The sequence below is a fragment of the Littorina saxatilis genome, linkage group LG6 (assembly GCF_037325665.1).
Source record: "Littorina saxatilis isolate snail1 linkage group LG6, US_GU_Lsax_2.0, whole genome shotgun sequence".
NCBI lineage: Eukaryota > Metazoa > Mollusca > Gastropoda > Littorinimorpha > Littorinidae > Littorina > Littorina saxatilis.
Window position 1 is genome coordinate 45,549,970 of NC_090250.1, and position 18,701 is coordinate 45,568,670.

An 18,701-nucleotide genomic window follows, 5' to 3' on the forward strand; every position below is an offset into this window, starting at 1 on the left:
CTGCTATGCCTGGAAGTAGGCTTCTTAGTCACCTGCACGCTAGTCGTTTGTCTGACAAGAGCTTGATCAATGTAAAACATAATGTTCTGAACTGCCCTTTGAACATCCTCCCAGCTGTCCTGAACGATTTCACCGCTACCAATCATACAAAGAACTTTCTCAATGTCACCAAGATCCTTGTACATGCTCAAAATAACCTTTTTTTGACTGGTTACTGACTCTTTATTAGGAGTTTCTTGTTTAAGCTCTGTTACTATCTCATCGATTGCTCGTTCCAAGAATATTCGTTGTCTTACAAAGTTTCTAGTTTTGATCTCAATCTGGTAGTCTCTACCTTGTTCAGTAGGCTTAATGTCACGCCTAGGCCTTTGAGAAAGTTCATCTTCATCGCCGTTAATGTCATAACCTGAAGCTTCCAATGGTTTATCTGCTGGAATCTCCTCCATTACAATGTCCGCTTATTCAAAAGCACTAAAAACCTACATAAGGTTTATCTGGTTATAAAGTAAAATGAGTCGATCCGAGGGTCGTTTGGGATAATACACAAAAGTCACAAAAAATGCGCCGGATACGGAGTAGGAAGATCTCTAACCGACAAGTTGATCTATGTCAAACTATGGTTCACTAACACAGTGACAAGTAACAATAAAGTCTTTTGCTGGTTATCAACAGCTACGTTTACGTTCATTGAGCGTCAATAACAAAAGTTCTTTACTGGGCGTCAGCAAGCTAAGTTTTTTACTTCAGCTAAAGTTCTTTCACTGGGCATCAGCAGCTAAGACTTTTACCTCAGCAAAGTTCTTTACTGGGCTACAGCAAGCTAAGTTTTTTACTGGGCGACAGCAACTAAGTTTTTTACTGTGCGCGCCTTCGTGAGCGAGGCTGGTACTACATATTGTTCATACGAAATGACAAACACAGGTTACAAGCGATAACGCGCAAAAGTACTGGTTTATTATTTTACATCTGACACTAGGGATCAGTAATGTATAGATATATAGTTACAGTACCACGTAATGCGGTAAAAAACTTATGAACAGAAAGAAAAAGAGAAAAGAAAACAAATTATTAGACATGGCAAAAGTATCAAATGCATTAACAAGACACGAGAAGTAAAAACAAGAAAAATAAACAATCACAAGACAGGAGAAGACAAACAGACAAGAAAGTTACAATTACCAAACACCCGTTGGTTAGTCCTTCAACAACAATAAAGAGTTACGTTCTGTACGTTCAACAACAATAAAGAATTACGTTCCGTACGTTCAACAATACCATAAGCACTAAGAATACTCAAGAAACTTAGCATACATACGTTTAAAACCAAAATGGCTACTTTCAGAAAAATACAAAACGTTGACTCATCAGGCCAGGAATACAAAGCAAACTGTCAGTGTCATACCAAAAAGTCTCCTAACGACAATGTTCCTGCGTTAATCAAAGTCACAAACAAGATATTTACTCATCCACTTTCCCTCAATAACGTTACAAGAAATAAGCCCGTTTACAAACGATCACCACAGACCGCAAGCTTCTTTTACCTAAATTCTTTTAACGTAAGGCTGAAAAAGTCGGAGAAAACGTTTCACTTCGAACTTCGTTAACCACAGAAAACACAAGTTATCATTATAAACATTAGCGACTTTCTAGCGTCTACAAAACATTGCTGTACGTTCACAACGCTAGAACAGTTGAACACACAATAAAGAAACACTACAACAAGTCAGACTTTCAATTCACGTTATACATAAACAACTCACAAAGTAATTACAAAATGGCGACCAAAACACAACACAAACAAGTAACAACAAAATTACCTTATGCGCTGTGTGGGTTGACCAGCAGTACCAAAACGTGTTGCCTCACAAACGAAGGGCACAAAACGATTCACACTTGAGAAACAACTGTCTCCAAGAACATTACGTTGACGTTAAAACATAAGAAACACTCCGTTGGTTCACTTGATAACCTTCATACGTTTACATCAAAACCAAACGCTTCCTAAAACCCTCAGATCGACTGACGAGACAGGAGTCAAGCAGCGGTATTTATGGAAACAAAAACCTAACATGGAATAGTTATTCAAAAGTCAAAGGTCACCGGATTGACCAACCAACAACATTCCTAAAACAGAATCGGGTGAAACTACTATTTTACAACCAATCAGTAACCGATCACGCACTCCGTGCATGCCCAAAACTTAAAACGGTATATTTAACAGAAAGAACATCAAGGAACTAGCTGACATCACAAAGCTAAAAACACGTGAGTCACACGTATTCTAAAACTTGCAACGCAGATTCGCAGGGCTCACCTCAAAATCAAAACACGGAAAAGAGCACGTGAATCTCACGGTGTTCTAAGACTAAACGACGCAGTTTGTGACGCTCCGACCAAAACCAGGTCACGACAACTGAACAAGGAGCACGTGAATTTCACGTAAAAATATTAACGCTCCACAAAACGGGTCACAACAAGGTGCTACAATAAAAACACGGTCTACTTCTTTTTACATCGTGCAATGGCTTGAGCAAACGTAATTACAACAAAAGTAGGTGACTGCATGCCACATCGGCATGCACAGGAAGGAATTCCGTAAGAGACAGAAAAACTGCTTCCATCTCTGGCATGTTGATGTGCCAAGAGGCCTGCGCCAGCGTCCATTGACCAAAAGTCGTGTGGTCGTCTATATGAGCCCCCCACCCCATGAGAGATGCGTCCGTGAAGAGGAGCTTCGATGGTGGAGGGAGAACCAATGGGAATGCCTTGTATGAGCAATGGCGTGAGTATCCATTGTTTGGTCGTGTCTGTGAACCAGTCGTGAAAAGACACTTACATGTTCTAACCCTGCAATTCTGGTTTACACCTGGAGTTCAGGGCTTCTTGAAGGGCCGCTTGTACAGACTCACCCAAAGGGATCGAAGCGGCCATGGATTCCAATTGACTTAGAATCGAAGACTGCAGAGGCTCTGAATTGAATTTTTTTTTTTAAATAGCCACTTCCGATCTGTTTATCAAAATGTGGAAGTAAGCGTCGGTTCGGTCAATGGAAGTAACCCAATAGGAAGGCCTCAGTGCCTCCCTCAATGAAGTGGGTGTCTCCCTTGTAAACCTCTTTCTAAGAAAAGGTTTAAATGAGACAGATCTAGAACCGGACGCTATCCTCCCGAGGCTTTTGGAATGACAAACAGAATTCCACAGCCACAGCTCTCCTCTGAAGCAGAAGGGAGACCCCGGCCTGTAATAGAATCCGTGGCTTCTACTCTGTCCGGAAACGAAAAGCAGGAGGAGTTCTGGTCAATGTGCTCTGTGCGTACTCCACAGAAAGCTCTGACCAGGGGAGCGTCATTAGGGGTTAGGCTTATGGCCTGACCCCCATTCTCCGAAGGAGGGCTAGTTCTTGGGGAAGGTTCGAGCCCTATTCTTATCCTGAGAAGACGAACCAGACTTCGAACTCTGGCCAGTGTTAGCTGACGCCGAGAACGAAGGAGCGGGAGGTCCACTGCATTTGGTTTGTTTCTTGAAAATGCCAGCTCCGAAAGCTTAACAGACAGTAAGTCTTTGGCCTGCTGGTACTGCTTATGCAGTGTGTCCAGCAGATCATGTTCGAGAAGAGAACCTTTGAGAAAGGAAGCGATTAAAGTCTCGCCGAAAGAACCATTCGTTCAGCTGAGACCTTCTCCCAAGCGGCGAACAGCAAAGCTACATCCTTTGGCTCTGCGTCCTGAAGGAACACAAAGGGATCCAGTGAGGACGTAATTGAGAGAGATAACGAATCAAAGTCTCAGTCAAAGACGATAATTCTAAAGAAGTGCGGCCGCATTCTTCCACAGCCCGGAGATCCGTGTCCTTGCAAACAGACAGTTTCTCCTTGCTATAACCATCCTAAAGGATGTTCGTCAAGTCCGGTGTAACCGGAAGCGGTTCCGTAGTTAGAACAAAAGAATAAGTTAAGTTCTTAGGCTTGGTGTTAACCGAGGCCTACGGATAGCGCTCAGCGAGCGATGTGCTACTTCCGCAGGTGACGCAAGCCAAGGCAATGCCGCAGCAGGTGCTTCACCGAGCGCTGCCAACGAAGTAAGTGGTGGAAGATGAGAATCATTTGAGAAAACTTTCGCAAGTTCAAATGCCACCGAGGGATGCTCTAAGAACTTAAAGTTCGAAGATTTTCCTAAAAAAGGATCAAATCAGCAAAGCTGAAGGTGGAGGAACAGCAGATGACGACGCTACTGCTACTCCCTCCGAGAAACAGTGTGTAGTGACCTCTGCGGCTAAGGCCAACTTAGTTGGCAGCTTAACCGGATATTGAAAAAGGGGCATCCCCATCTGCCTCAGAGGCATCGTCTTCCACATCCTCATCATCCTGTTCCAGAGTATCCCAACGATCATCGAAAGTGTGAGATCCGGAAATCAACCCCGCAGAGGCAACATCGGCCGAAGCCGGAAATGATTGGGAAAAACCCCCGGAAGTTGGACATCCTTGAACGGATACTCCATCAACCTGCCTCATGCCAGCTGAACCACTGGAAGTTGGACATCCTTGAACAGATCCTCCATCGACCTGCCTCATGCCAGCTGAACCACTGGAAGTTGGACATCGTTGAACGGATCCTCCATCGACCTGCCTCATGCCAGCTGAACCACTGGAAGCGGAAATGGTTGTAGCCTGTACAACGGCGCCGGAAACCGCCGTAGCGAACCGGGTGATGAGTGCCGACCGCCAACACCGAAGTGTTATTGGTGGAAGGCGATACCATCCTGCCATCGGAAACCCGACCGCAGAAGCGGAAGCGGATCCAGCAGCGGATCGGTGAGCATCAGCCTCCAACCACCCGGAAACCGCCGAAGCGAAACAGGAAGCCGAGGCTGATGAGTGCCGACAGCCAACACCGAAGTGTTATTGGCGGAAGGCTATACCATCCTACCACCGGTACCCGTGACCGCGGAAGCGGAAGCGGATCCAGCAGCGGATCGGTAAGCATCAGCCCCAACCAGTCCCAACAATGGTGACCGGAAGACACTGTTGTCCTGCTACCTGATCGCGGAAATGCAGCAGCGAGACCGGAAAGAGAGGTAGCGGACACATGCTCTTCACACTCCGCCCCGTGCCATGAAAGGTCGTAAGGGTAGAGTGTGGAAGGAACCTTTTGGCTGGTGTGCAAATCCGCTAAAGCGGAAACCGTTACCGGAAGTCGCAAAAGCGAAATCCGGAAGCCAAAGGCATACCATCCTGCCACCGGAAACCGAGACCGCGGGAGCGGAACCAGCAGTGGATTGGTAAGCATCAGCGCGGGCCTGTCCCAAAAGGTGACCGGGCGACGCTGTTGTCCTACTACCTGATCGCGGAAACGCAGCAGCGAGACCGGAAAGAGAGGTAGCGACACATGCTCTTCACACTCCTCCCCGTTCTTTCTTTATTTGGTGTTTAACGTCGTTTTCAACCACGAAGGTTATATCGCGACGAGGAATGGGGGGGAGAGGGGATAGAGCCACTTGTTAATTGTTTCTTGTTCACAAAAGCACTAATCAAAAAATTGCTCCAGGGGCTTGCAACGTAGTACAATATATTACCTTACTGGGAGAATGCAAGTTTCCAATACAAAGGACTTAACATTTCTTACATACTGCTTGACTAAAATCTTTACAAACATTGACTATATTCTATACAAGAAACACTTAACAAGGGTAAAAGGAGAAACAGAATCCGTTAGTCGCCTCTTACGACATGCTGGGGAGCATCGGGTAAATTCTTCCCCCTAACCCGCGGGAGGTACTCCGCCCCGTGCCATGAAAGGTCGTAAGGGTATCGTGTGGGAGGAACCATTTGGCTGGTATGCAAATCCACCGGAGCGGAACCGTTGCCAAAGGCTGTTGTTCTTCGCAAAGGCGAGCCGAAGCTCTGACCCCGTACGAGAGCGCAAAAACACCGCCCGCGACGCTAAAGCGCCGAGAGGACTGGGCGGTGCTGATGTCTGACAGGCAGACAAAATTTCGTTGACAGGTAAACCTGACGCCGAACTAACACATCTGTCGGCTCTGCAACACGTCGGTAGACGTAATGGTTGCAGAAGATTCGGAACGAACCAGTGCGAGCGACAGTGCATTACCTACTCCGGAAGGGAGCAGCAGAGAAGCCTAACTTGCTATTTGTTTACAATCAGCAGTTAACATGCCCTGAACCTCAGAATAAACGATGACAAACAGGCAAGAAGATCCGCTTGCTTAACTTTATTATGGTTGTAACACCTGTGGTTATTAACCGAAGCTGAAAAGTCAACTGAGGGAGAAGCGGTATCTATCAACAATAGAATAGAATGCTGCGTATCAGGGCTAAGTTCCAAACTAAAGACGGCTTCTCACAAAGAAAACTTTGAGAACTTTGAGAGCTAAGAGTAGTATAAGAAGTTCGTTGTTTAGCGCCAGCTTTAACCGTTTTGCCCGATTGAGAAAAAGATGAGCAAGTCTGCTTGGCAGAGCTCTTAGTTCTCTCTTTATGTCTATAGGTTGTCGGCCATTTTGAAAGTCCTGTTACAAAAGACAAGTGGCAAAACTTTCAAAAACGCTAAGAAATCTTCTCGTTATACAAAAAAGGAACGCTCTCACCAATTCGTGAACAAGTGAAGAAGGACGTTGATATGTTACCAAGATTCGATGGCCTTCCCTGAGAGATAGGCCGATGGCTTAACCCTTTACCACCTGACCCAAAGTCAAGCTATCCTTATCTGATTCCTGGACGATTTGGAAAAAATCACAGTTCAAGATCGGTTGATCGCATGTTGTTGATCTAACCATAGAGCAATAAGCACAGGTCCATGATCTAACGACCAAAGCAAACCGGAAGTACGTCACCGCGCCTCCACTTCGAAGTACTACATCCGTTTGATCGCGAAAGTGAAAGTGCGTGACAAGGTGTGTATCAGGCGGAATAGGGCGATTCAGGGAACGCATAAGGCACTTCCTCCGGGCGGAATCGGGCGATTCAGGTGGTAAAGGGTTAAGAAAAAACCTGAGCACCTCAAAACACATCATGCAACGTGGGTTGAAGGAAAAGGAATGAGACTGTCACCGGTGTATGTCCGGCGCATGCGCAGGACACCGGTAGGAGAGGTAACTACCATGGACCATGCCTTATATGGCATAGTTTTGTTCTTAAGAGTTACCTCCCCGTATTACCACGGATGAGTGCTTCAATACCTTAGCAACAAAATGAAGTTATTGCTATCTATGTGAGTTGGGTAAGAATATGTAATTTAATTACACTATTATAGAGGTGCTTTCCTAACAGCAATGGATGTCTCTGTCTGTCTCTCAGTCTGTATCAGTCTGACTGCTTGTCTGTCCGTCTCTCTTCATTTCATAACAAAGTGGTATTCGGTCTACAATCCACTAATCATGCTGGCTTTTTTTTCCAAACCAGTATTTCTTTACAAATATGATTCCTGGCTGACTCCACCTCACATCAAGACACACCAGGATTTGTTGGGATAATCAGTATTTTGACTTATAGTTCAAATGAAAATACTTGAAAAGATTGAATCCTAAACCCGGTTTTTTGGTAGCAGGTTAACTCTGCTGCTATGTTACTCTATTGCTATTATAAGACTGTCCTAACTAAATGACTGGTTCGGGTGGAATGTATTGTTCTTGTCTTTGGGTAATATTGCATTACAAAGTACCTCATGCAATCAATGGAATGCTTATTTAGCTGGGAAAGAATCTGGCAAATGCATTATTTAGAGGCTAAAAACCATTGCACTAGATTTCATTTCCTGAATAATCGGATTTTTACCAATAAAATACCACAGTTAACACAATCCTTGTGATTTAATTAAAAAAAACTAATCCAGAAAGAAAAAACTAAGTGACAACTACTATGATCTGAATCATGTGGTGTCATTAAAGCTTCACTTCCTGTATTTCATGATTATTACCTGTAACATAATACACCCCCCCCCCCCCCCCCCCCAAAAAAAAAAAGTCAGTTAACACTATCATTGAAATCTGATTCAAACAGTATCTAAGAGAGCGAATAAAGTGACATCTACCGTGTCCTGAATCCTGTGGAGTCGTCAATGCCTCTGTAGAACAACGGGTGTGAGTATGCATCCTTGATGTTTAGCAACGTTCCTGAAACACCACAGCTTACAGGTCAGTGTATGAAGACATTCTTCACCAAAAGACTTTTTTTAACCCAATAGCTTACCAATACAGACAGACGAGTGGTTGTGTCTATACTCATGCAAATGCACAGTAAAACAGGCTCCTTGTTTGTTCATGCACTGTATTATCTCTCCCCTCCCACCTCTACCTCTCTCTCTCTCTCTCTCTCTCTCAGGTGCATGAACATACACTGAATCACACAATCCCACACACACACACACACTCTCTACCTCTTTTTTTGGTGTATGAAAACACACACACACACACACACACACACACACACACACACACACACACACACACACACACACACACACACACACACACACACACAGATTTCATCAAATACCTGTAGTAGCAACATGTCCTGCAATGCCCTGCGTTTTTGGAAGCCTTATTTCTGACTGAACCTGAAAGAAAAATGATATTTTATCAGGAATATTTGGTTTGCTATGGTAAATTAACTTAAATGCTGTTAACTTCACTTTGTTTTACAAGTACTGTTTGCACTGTGTCTCATATACACAAAGGCAAACAGATACATAACAAAAGAACACACAAAAATAAACAATAAATATATATGCAAAGGATATCAATGATGCTCACAATGAGTTACACATTTCTGAAGAATATTAAAAGATACTGACAAAAAAGACAATCAAATCAAATTTAAAAAAAATAGCTATTAAAAGAAATTTAAGATGAAAACTTACAAACAACTAACTCACTGAAATACATTCACATACACAATTAAAATGAATATTTTTGCTAAACAGATGGGTATACAATGCAGCTGAAATACAGATACATAATGTATAAAACAGGCAGATAAATAAGCAAAATAGTCAGACAACTAAGAGGAAAACGAACACAGAGATAAGTATAAAATTATCAAGTAGGTTTTATACACACAAAAGAATAAAAAAAATGACTGAATAAAGACAGGAATCAATGTACGGTGGTACCAATGTTAAGCAAACTAGAAACTAGTTCAACAGTCTCATGATTTGTTTGTGTGACCATGAACCGCTACATCTGCACTTAGGATAATTCCACCTTGAAAGATACTGGGGAAAATAGAGACACAGAGAAGTCAAGTTCTACGTGACACGTGATAATTCCGATTTGAACACAGTACGTCTGCCACAGCCAACAAGGAAGTACATGTATTCTACAATCAAACAGGCTAACAGAACACCAAACAAAGTGTGCAGAATCCGGGACACAAGATTTACACACAGACTGTGCACAGCTTAAGCTTGGGTTGTATGTAAACAGAACACCCCAACACATCAAAAGACAACTGGTGCATATGTTTATACACATAGTAAATACACATGTCATCCAAATCATAAAAGATGAAAGTTTCCCGATCTGCAGAAACGAACACCAATTGCAGCTGATTGTGTATCAAAAGAGTAGAAAATGGAGAAAAAAACTGCAAGGAAAAAGCATTGTCTTAAATGTCAGCCCTGAATTTGACAGCTCCAAAGATCGAAAAACGTCCATTTGAGGCAGTCTCAATTAAACGGACAAAAAAGGCTGATAGATGATTTTTCTATAACATGTGGTTTTGTGGAAGTTTCTCAACCGGAAATGCTTGTAAATGACTCAACCTTATCGGAGCTTACTCTTTCTCTCCACTTTTGAATAATTAATGTAATCAGCTTCTCCCGTCGCGATATAACCCTTCGTGGTTGAAAACGACGTTAAACACCAAATAAAGAAAGAATCAGCTTCTAGTTCTATCTTGGAAAAAAACAAAAAACCTTTCCAGGTAGTTTCTGACAAGAAAATTGTACCTGTACAAAAAAAATAAGTAATTTTTGCCACCTGTGCTAAGCCTGATGATCTATGACTCTCAAAATACCTGAATTAACACATAAAGACACATAGAAAGATCAGTAGCAATCTAAAATCCTGTATAAATAAGAAATACTTAGTTAAGTACGTCTTGATTGCTTGAGTGGATATTAGATTTTGTAATTCTGTACAACAGGTCACCCCAAACCCAGTCGGCCTGGATACCTTTAAACTACTTAAAGATTGGTAATTCACAGGTAGTCTGTATGATCATCAGCACCCAAATAAATGAGACTAGAGAATGCAGTACATGTATCTGCACTTGGACAATGTGAACTTGTGTTCATTTGGTGCTAGTGTGTGATGCAAATTAGAATTTTTCCCTCTGTCAATGGAGGTAAAAGAAATTATGATCTTTGACAATGGGAATTATATGATATGCAGTTTTGATTCAAATTTCTCCTGTCCTGATGAAATCTCCCTCCTTGAAAACCGCATGCAAATGAAAGAAGTCATATAGCAACTATGAACCATTACTGAGCCAGCTCTGCTTCTACAATCTGTTTCATTTTACAATCCAGTTGACCACTATATCAGCCTCTGTAATCCTGCCTGAAGAAGAAGAATCAATCTGTGCAGAGACAGAGCATTAAAATGCCCCACCTTCATTCATTTTGCTAACAAGAAGAGCAAACGCTCGATCGAGTCACTTTCGCAGTTCTGAATATTATATGAGGCATCAGATGGACAGGAAGAAATTAAAAATTTTAGTAATAAATTTTCATTTGATTAATATACTTACCCAACTCACATATAGCAATTAACTCTAGTTCAGTGCTGGTAACGCTGTACGCATCCCCTTGGTAACAAGGGAAGCCCCTCTAAAAAAAGAGTGACCAATACCCATAAGGCCATATTAATACATACTTCCGACTTCCGTATGCGCGCGCATACGCCGCCATATGCATCATTCCAAACGAAGCCCAACTCACTCCCCTTTTTTAGAAATCCACCCCCCACAGCGGGGAGGCGGGAGGGAATAAACGATGTGAGTTGGGTAAGTATATTAATCAAATGAAAATTTATTACTAAAATTTTTAATTAAATTACATATCTTACCCAACTCACATATAGCAGATTGCTACTATAGGTGGAGGGCACTTAACCCAATCAGGAATTGAGAATCTGTCCTGCCGCTAACAGAGCAGGTAACCCAGAAACACATCCTATCTCAATGCATAGGCATCTCTGAGATAAACACCAAAGAAAAACCTTTCCATAAAGCCAGCAAGCCGACTCAAGAACACAGTTCTGCCAGGAGACCAAATTGAAGAACAGCTAGAGTAGAAGCCCAATCTCTTGCCCCGTGAGGCCTAGCTGTAGTAAAGGGCAAAACTGCCCTGACATCCCCTGCCTGACTCTGCCACCACACATAAACTTGTCTAACTATGGTGGAGACCCAATTGGCTAACACTACTCTCGAGATGTCTTTAAAGCGCACCATAACGAGTGAGATAAAAAGAAGTTCCTGAGATTCCGATCTAGTGTGCAGAGTCCTTAACGGAAAACTGTGGAGGGCTAAAACCGTACAAAATTGTACATCAGAATCTCCAAGAGCCATAAAAATGCTCAAGAAAGGAATATAGAGTCCGTGCTGTTCGAAGGGGGAGGACTGACTGACTGCCCCCCCCCCCCCCCTGTCTACTGCCACCACTTGAAGGCATACCTGAACACTGTGGCAGTCCATCTAGGCAAGGTTGACCTCAACCAGTCATTACCCCTACCAAAGTTGAAAGACATTCTGTCTTCCTTTATATAAATTAATCAGTGTTTAACGTCGTATATAACCGTTCAAGGTTAAAGGGCGACGAAGCAGAAAGATAAGAACAAGAGCCCTTAGATTTAATGATCTCAAGCAATCCGTGCAAGTCAGAAAAAATCTTCAAAACTCGAACAGACCAAAAGGCTAAAAATATGGCTCTAGGGGAGCCAAAATAGTGATTAAGATTTGAACGGTGAATCAAAGTTGGTAACTCCAGATTCCGCTAATATGCCAGAAAACCCAAAAGAAACCTAAGTGCCATAGATCAGTCTTTCTCCGAAAATCTGTCTATAGCAAAATTAGCAGAAAAAACACTTACTCCCACTTCTCACAGAAGCTACCCGAGTAAGCATGGCCGATTTCCGTGTTGATCAGCAAGGCTAGTTAAGTAAAAGAGTCAAAGAATCCAATCACAAAAACCCTAAAACTAGGAGCAAAGTCCAAGAAAGGACTGAAGATCAGCTTTCAGCAAGCCTAAAGTAGGCCCTCTTAAACTTGCTGGTTATAAAGCCACCAAGAGAAAAATTAGCCTGAGCTGTCTCAGTAAAACTGATATCACATAATGTCTTAAACAAAGACGTGGGAGAAAAAGAACGGAAAGCCAAAATAGGTGGCTCGCCACCTTCATTGTACCGAGAGAAGAGGAGTTCTATCCGTTAAAACGTAAGCCATCTGTTCCAAGCCAGACAACAAGACAAGTACCAGTCCAGAGTTGACGGGCAGAAGAGCCCGAGCCACTCAAAAAAATCCTACAGTAGACACCCGTGAGAAACGAGTGTGAGCAAAACCGGAGCCCTCTTGCCAGCCTAACGATGTCTGGCAACCCAAAAAGAACGGGCCCAAACTGTGCGACCTGCAGGCCGCTCAAAGTAAAACAAGAGTAAAAATCTCCATGCCCGGCAGTCGGGCGACGAAGATAAGCAAAAGGCGATAGTACCAAAAGGCAAAAACTCATTATTAGAAGTTTCTCCCATTCCCCCGAAGGAACAAAAACACGTGGTCAAAGAGAGTCTGCTCCAAGTGGCCAATTGGCCGACAGACTTAGAGAGTCCGCCCAGTCATAGAGACTCTCATGAAGGTACTTCGCTGCTAAAAAGATCTCGTGATGGTAAAACCACCAAAACCTCTCATGTTCCGTGAGGAAGCGATAGGGAGTGAGAGACCCCCTTTTCTTGATGAGAAAAGCCCCCTGTGGAGTTGTCTGCTTGAAACAACACATGTTCCAACCCTTTGTTCTATTGCTTAACGCCCAACAGACCACAAAGGGTCCTATCAAAGCTGAGAAGCCTTAGACATCTAATGTGTTCCAGCCCTGCACTCCCAGTTACACCTGGAGTAAAGGACTTCTATCAAGGGCCGCTTGCACAATCTCCAATAGATCCAAAAACGGCTCAACAAACGTATGACTTAGAAAAAAGATCAGAACCCTGAAGCTCTGAAATACCAAACGAACCATGAGAGAGAACCAAAAGGGAGGCACCCTTGTCTCCCCCCACAAAGAGGGAAACCTAATCCCCCCCAGCCGCTGTGTTAAACACAAAGGCGAAAGAAGAGTGATGCCGAGAACTAACTTCCAGTTGACATAACTGCCACAAGTGTGAAAGAAAGCGTGCTCTTGGCTGTGCCTACCAACACCCACCGCTAACTTGCCTCAGGGGGAAGAAAGGTGGATATTAGACACAGAACCCTGCCACGAACGCGAGGGTAAGGAGACAAAAGATAAAGTCGAGAACGGCGAGCCTGAAGCCTTTATTTGAAAACAATAAAAAGCCAAGGCCTGCCGTGCGCTTTCCTTCTGCAGTGAGCTTCAAAGATAGAGAAGAATCCCTGTGCATAGAAGCGAACCCACAAAGAGGAACCTTCAAGAAAAGAAGAGATTAAAGTCTCGCCAAAAGAACAAACCTTTTTGAAAGAGACCTACACCCAGGCTAAAAGCAAAGCTACATCCTTCGTATCCGCGTCCTGACGGAACACAAAAATATCCAGAAAGGACGTAACCGCGCACGAGAGAGCGCAGAAACAAGATTTGTTAAAAAGCGGTAAATGTAAAGGAGTGCGGCCATAATGAAACATAGCCAGGAGATCCTTGTTCTGACAGAGAGACAGTCACTCCTTGCTATTAACATCCAGACGGATGTTCGCCAAATCCGGGGAACCCGGTGGCGGTTCCGTAGAAAAAGCAAACGAAAAAACTACGTTCTTAAGCTTGGAGTAAACCGAAGCCTACGGATAGCGATCAGCGCGTGACGCGCTGCTTGAGCAGATGACGCAAGCTAAAGCCCCGCCACCGCAGGAGCTAAGCCGAGCGTTGCCCACAAAGGAAGTGGTAACAAAGGAGCCTCAATTGTGAAAAAACAACTTTCACAAGCCCAAACGACCCCAACAGAGAATCCAAGAACATAACGTTCTAAGATTCCCTTAAACGGCTCAGGTCAGCTGAAAATGCGCAAAACGCGGCAAAGCTGAAGTATGAGATTCCCCCTGAGATGCCAACAAAGGCAGAGATGGGGCAAAAGCATCGATTGAGTTCGCAAATTGATCCTAAGAAGGAGCAAGACACGCCAAAAAAGATGGAGGAGAAAAGGCAGATGACAATGCTACCGCTAACCCAACAGGGAAAAAGCGCGTAGTAACCTCTGCCATCCATGTAAACAAAGATGGCAGCTTCGCTGAAAGTCAACAAAGAGGCGTCTCCATCTGCCCCAGAAGCTTAGTCTTCCAAATCCTCATCATCCTGTACAGTGGTATTCTAACCATCTACAAAAGGATGAGAGCCGGAACCAATCCCGAAAAAGCAACACTTGCCAAAAGGGAAAGGTTTGGAACAAATTTCCCAAAAGCCGGAACTCCGAAAGGATATTCCATCCACCTGCCTCATACCAGCTGAAAGCCTGGAAAAGGAAGTGGATTTAGCCTGAGTAACAGCAGAGGAACCGCAACAACGGAACCGAAAGCCGAAGACTGATGAACGCCAACTACCAACACCACAGTGTTAACGGCAGAAGGCTAAACCATCCTGAAACCGGAAGCCACAGCCGCAAAAGCGTTAGCAAAATCGGCCACGGATTGGCAAATATCAGAACCAACCGGATGCCTAAACATGCACCAGAAGATCCTATTGTAAGCCGCTTAAGCCCCCAGTGCCACTGCACTTGACAGCCTAAACGGCAATTTGAATTCAGTGCAACCACCTCCGCGGAAGCACCGTCTTCTGAACAGCCGACTGGCACTCCCGTGCCCTCCGGAAGCTGACCCCCTGCTTGACTCCCATAGTCAAACAAAGAGCCAGCTATACTGTTCTCTTCCTGCCCCCCGGGCGGAAGCGGAAGACGCACACCCTTACCACATTCTAAAGAAGCGGGTGGTTGCGCAAATCTTCCGTTCGCTCTCCAAGGTTCCTAACCGCCACCGACCTGCTGCCAATGCAGTCAGAGCCAGCCTCAGCTTCGGAACTTTCACCCACAAAGCCAGAGCCCGGAGTTACTTTCTCTTGGAGACGCTCTACCCTTTCCCCGGAGAACCCGGGTACTTGGGTAGAAAACATACCTTTAAACTGGTGTGAACCACCGGGAACCGGAACACAGGCCACAAGCGAAGGCGTGGTCCCATCATCCCATTCCGCATGAACATCAGCCTGAGACACAGTAGCAGACGGCGCAGGCGAACGTTGGCAAGAGACGAAACCCTCGTCACACCGGAAGCGAACGCATCTCCGCCCGCGTGGAAGCGATCTCCCCCGCCAAGGAAGAAACCTGTGAACTTAAAGAGAGCAACAATGTCGCCACGTACGTCCGCAGACGCACGACCGGGAAACACATAAACCAAGGAAGCCTAAACGGGCTTATCCACAGGAGAAACCTTGTCTAAAGGTTTAGCCGTCAAAAACGGAGTAGGAGTCATGACGACCAAAACATCGATATTTTTTGCAAAGACAGTACATGAACCGAAACACAAGCCTGTCCGGAAGCCTAAGCTTTCCCAGATGTTTACTTTGTCGGCGAAGAACCAGCAGTTACTCGTATAGACAACTGCCGCTTCTTGGCGTTAACCGCCATGACCAAAAACAACTCACGAAAAATTTTGTAAACAAGAAAATTTCACAAGTTCAATTTAAGGTCAAAAACGCCCACAAACACAAGCAAAAAACAGAAAGATCTCACCTCAACATGAAGAGACGATAAGACAAGCAAGAAGATACCAAGAGGTAAGTGACCAAGTCCGTAGACGAAGTGACAGATGGCTGAACACAGCCAGAGCGTACAAAAACACGACCAGTCCCACTGCTCGCTGAGTATGGAATGATGCATATGGCGGCGTATGCGCGCGCATACGGAAGTCGGAAGTATGTATTAATATGGCCTTATGGGTATTGGTCACTCTTTTTTTAGAGGGGCTTCCCTTGTTACCAAGGGGATGCGTACAGCGTTACCAGCACTGAACTAGAGTTAATTGCTATATGTGAGTTGGGTAAGATATGTAATTTAATTGCTATTCACAACACAATGAGTCACGTTCACATAAAATTTGAGCCCGGTCACTTTTATAGTTTCCGAGAAAAGCCCAACGTTAAGTTGTGTGTTGCCGAACAGAAAAGGCTAGTTATCTCCCTTGTTTTTCTGATAACGTTCGTAAAAGGCTACAGATGTAAATACTTTGATGTAAAGAATAATCCTACAAAGTTTCAATCACATCCGATGAACTTTGTCAAAGATATAAAATGTCTAATTTTTCCTTTGACGCTGACCTGTGACCTTGAAAAAGGTCAAAGGTCAACGAAACCATCGTTAAAGTGTAGAGGTCATTGGAGGTCACGACTAAACAAAATATGAGCCCGATCGCTTTGATAGTTTCCGAGAAAAGTCCAACGTTAAGGTGGTGTCTACGGCCGGCCGGCCGGACGGCCGGCCGGCCGGACGGACAGACTAACACTGACCGATTACATAGAGTCACTTTTTCTCAAGTGACTCAAAAAGGTACCTGCTGACGGCACATAAAAATACAACCAGAAGCACTACACGCTGCAACATGTAACACCAATACACTGAAAACTCCTGGACAGGCAGGGAAAGATTGGAAAGCCCCCATTGAAAGCTCAGCCACAAGAGAAACCCAGAATCCAGTGAAGAGGATGAAGATGACGAAGGCAGAAGACACTGAAAGCCATAAAAGATGAAATGTGCGCGACAGGAGAACTCTCAAATGTGTGTTTCGTGTGTCATAAGGACATCAAATCTCTGTTTCAGCTGCTTACCCCATTCCGTAACATCCACTGAAACAAGGTTCACACAAATGAGCTTGTGGTGTTGAGATAGCTAACTTATGAAGGCCAACTGAGGCGTAACTGCATGTTAACATTAACAATAATGGAAACAAGATTAGCGAACTTTTTTAATCAAGCTTGTGGTGTTTAGATGGTTAACTTGTGACTGTAGTGTAATTATCAACATTACATATTGAATGCATTGGTGTGCTTTCTTCAAGGACCACTTCTGGATCCTTGAAAATGATTAACATTGTTTTATGTTTGACGTAAAAAAAGCAAAACAAAACAGACATAAAAGTTAAAAACCACAAAGCAAAGTTATGGAGTTAGTATGAGGTATAAATATAATTATTGTCTGTATCATAAGCCAGCTGCACTGCAGTGCAGTTCAGAAAGGTTACTTGAACATGATCGTAAATCTGTTTAATACTCTATCTAATAAGGAGAAAATCTGTTGAATACTTTTTCCTTCCCGCAACAACTAGCACAGCACATGACAACAATACAATGGCATTCACAACCAAGAACGAACAAGGGAACCAAACTGTAGCATCACTTGCCTAGGGGGGGGGGAGAAGGGTTACATTTGGCATTACCATGGCATACACTGTAATGCGTACACATGCAATGAACCCACACTGACCAGTGGAATAGGGGTGCCAATGACTTTCGGGGTTGGAGGAGGAGGAGGATACAGGCAGAATGTGATTATGGGGGTTTGGGTGGGGGGAAGGGTGGACGGCTGTGTTACCTCCTTGTTGTTGGTGGTGATGCCATCAAACACAGTAGCCACAAGCTCATCTGAGTCCTGGTCGAGAAGGAACACCGAACACCTGTGTCACATAGAGCAAAATCATGAGACTCTATAATAACAAGAAGAGCAAACGCTCGATCGAGTCACTTTCGCAGTTCTGAATATTATATGAGGCATCAGATGGACAGGAAGAAATTGCTATTCACAACACAATGAGTCACGTTCACATAAAATTTGAGCCCGGTCACTTTTATAGTTTCCGAGAAAAGCCCAACGTTAAGTTGTGTGTTGCCGAACAGAAAAGGCTAGTTATCTACCTTGTTTTTCTGATAACGTTCGTAAAAGGCTACAGATGTAAATACTTTGATGTAAAGAATAATCCTACAAAGTTTCAATCACATCCGATGAACTTTGTCAAAGATATAAAATGTCTAATTTTTCCTTTGACGCTGACCTGTGACTTTGAAAAAGGTCAAAGGTCAACGAAACCATCGTTAAAGTGTAGAGGTCATTGGAGGTCACGACTAAACAAAATATGAGCCCGATCGCTTTGATAGTTTCCGAGAAAAGTTTGTCAAAGATATAAAATGTCTAATTTTTCCTTTGACGCTGACCTTGAAAAAGGTCAAAGGTCAACGAAACCATCGTTAAAGTGTAGAGGTCATTGGAGGTCACGACTAAACAAAATATGAGCCCGATCGCTTTGATAGTTTCCGAGAAAAGTCCAACGTTAAGGTGGTGTGTACGGACGGCCGGCCGGACGGCCGGCCGGACGGCCGGCCGGCCAGCCGGACAGACTAACACTGACCGATTACATAGAGTCACTTTTTCTCAAGTGACTCAAAAATAATAATAATTAAGTAGATGTGCAACGCCAAGGCACTGCATACCCCAGCGAA

At 43.9% G+C, this 18,701-nt stretch overlaps 1 protein-coding gene across 2 annotated transcripts in view; it reads right to left on the reverse strand.

Moving 5' to 3' along the window:
* LOC138969327 (cGMP-dependent 3',5'-cyclic phosphodiesterase-like) overlaps positions 1-18,701 on the reverse strand; it is a 156,915-nt gene that overhangs the window by 36,293 nt on the left and 101,921 nt on the right. For both annotated transcript variants that reach the window (XM_070342099.1, XM_070342098.1), the window contains exons 16-18: positions 17,800-17,881; positions 8,510-8,570; positions 8,046-8,127 (exon numbers count right to left, since the gene is read on the reverse strand). In XM_070342099.1, the coding sequence (XP_070198200.1) occupies positions 8,046-8,127; positions 8,510-8,570; positions 17,800-17,881 (225 nt within the window). The remainder of the gene's footprint in view (positions 1-8,045; positions 8,128-8,509; positions 8,571-17,799; positions 17,882-18,701) is intronic.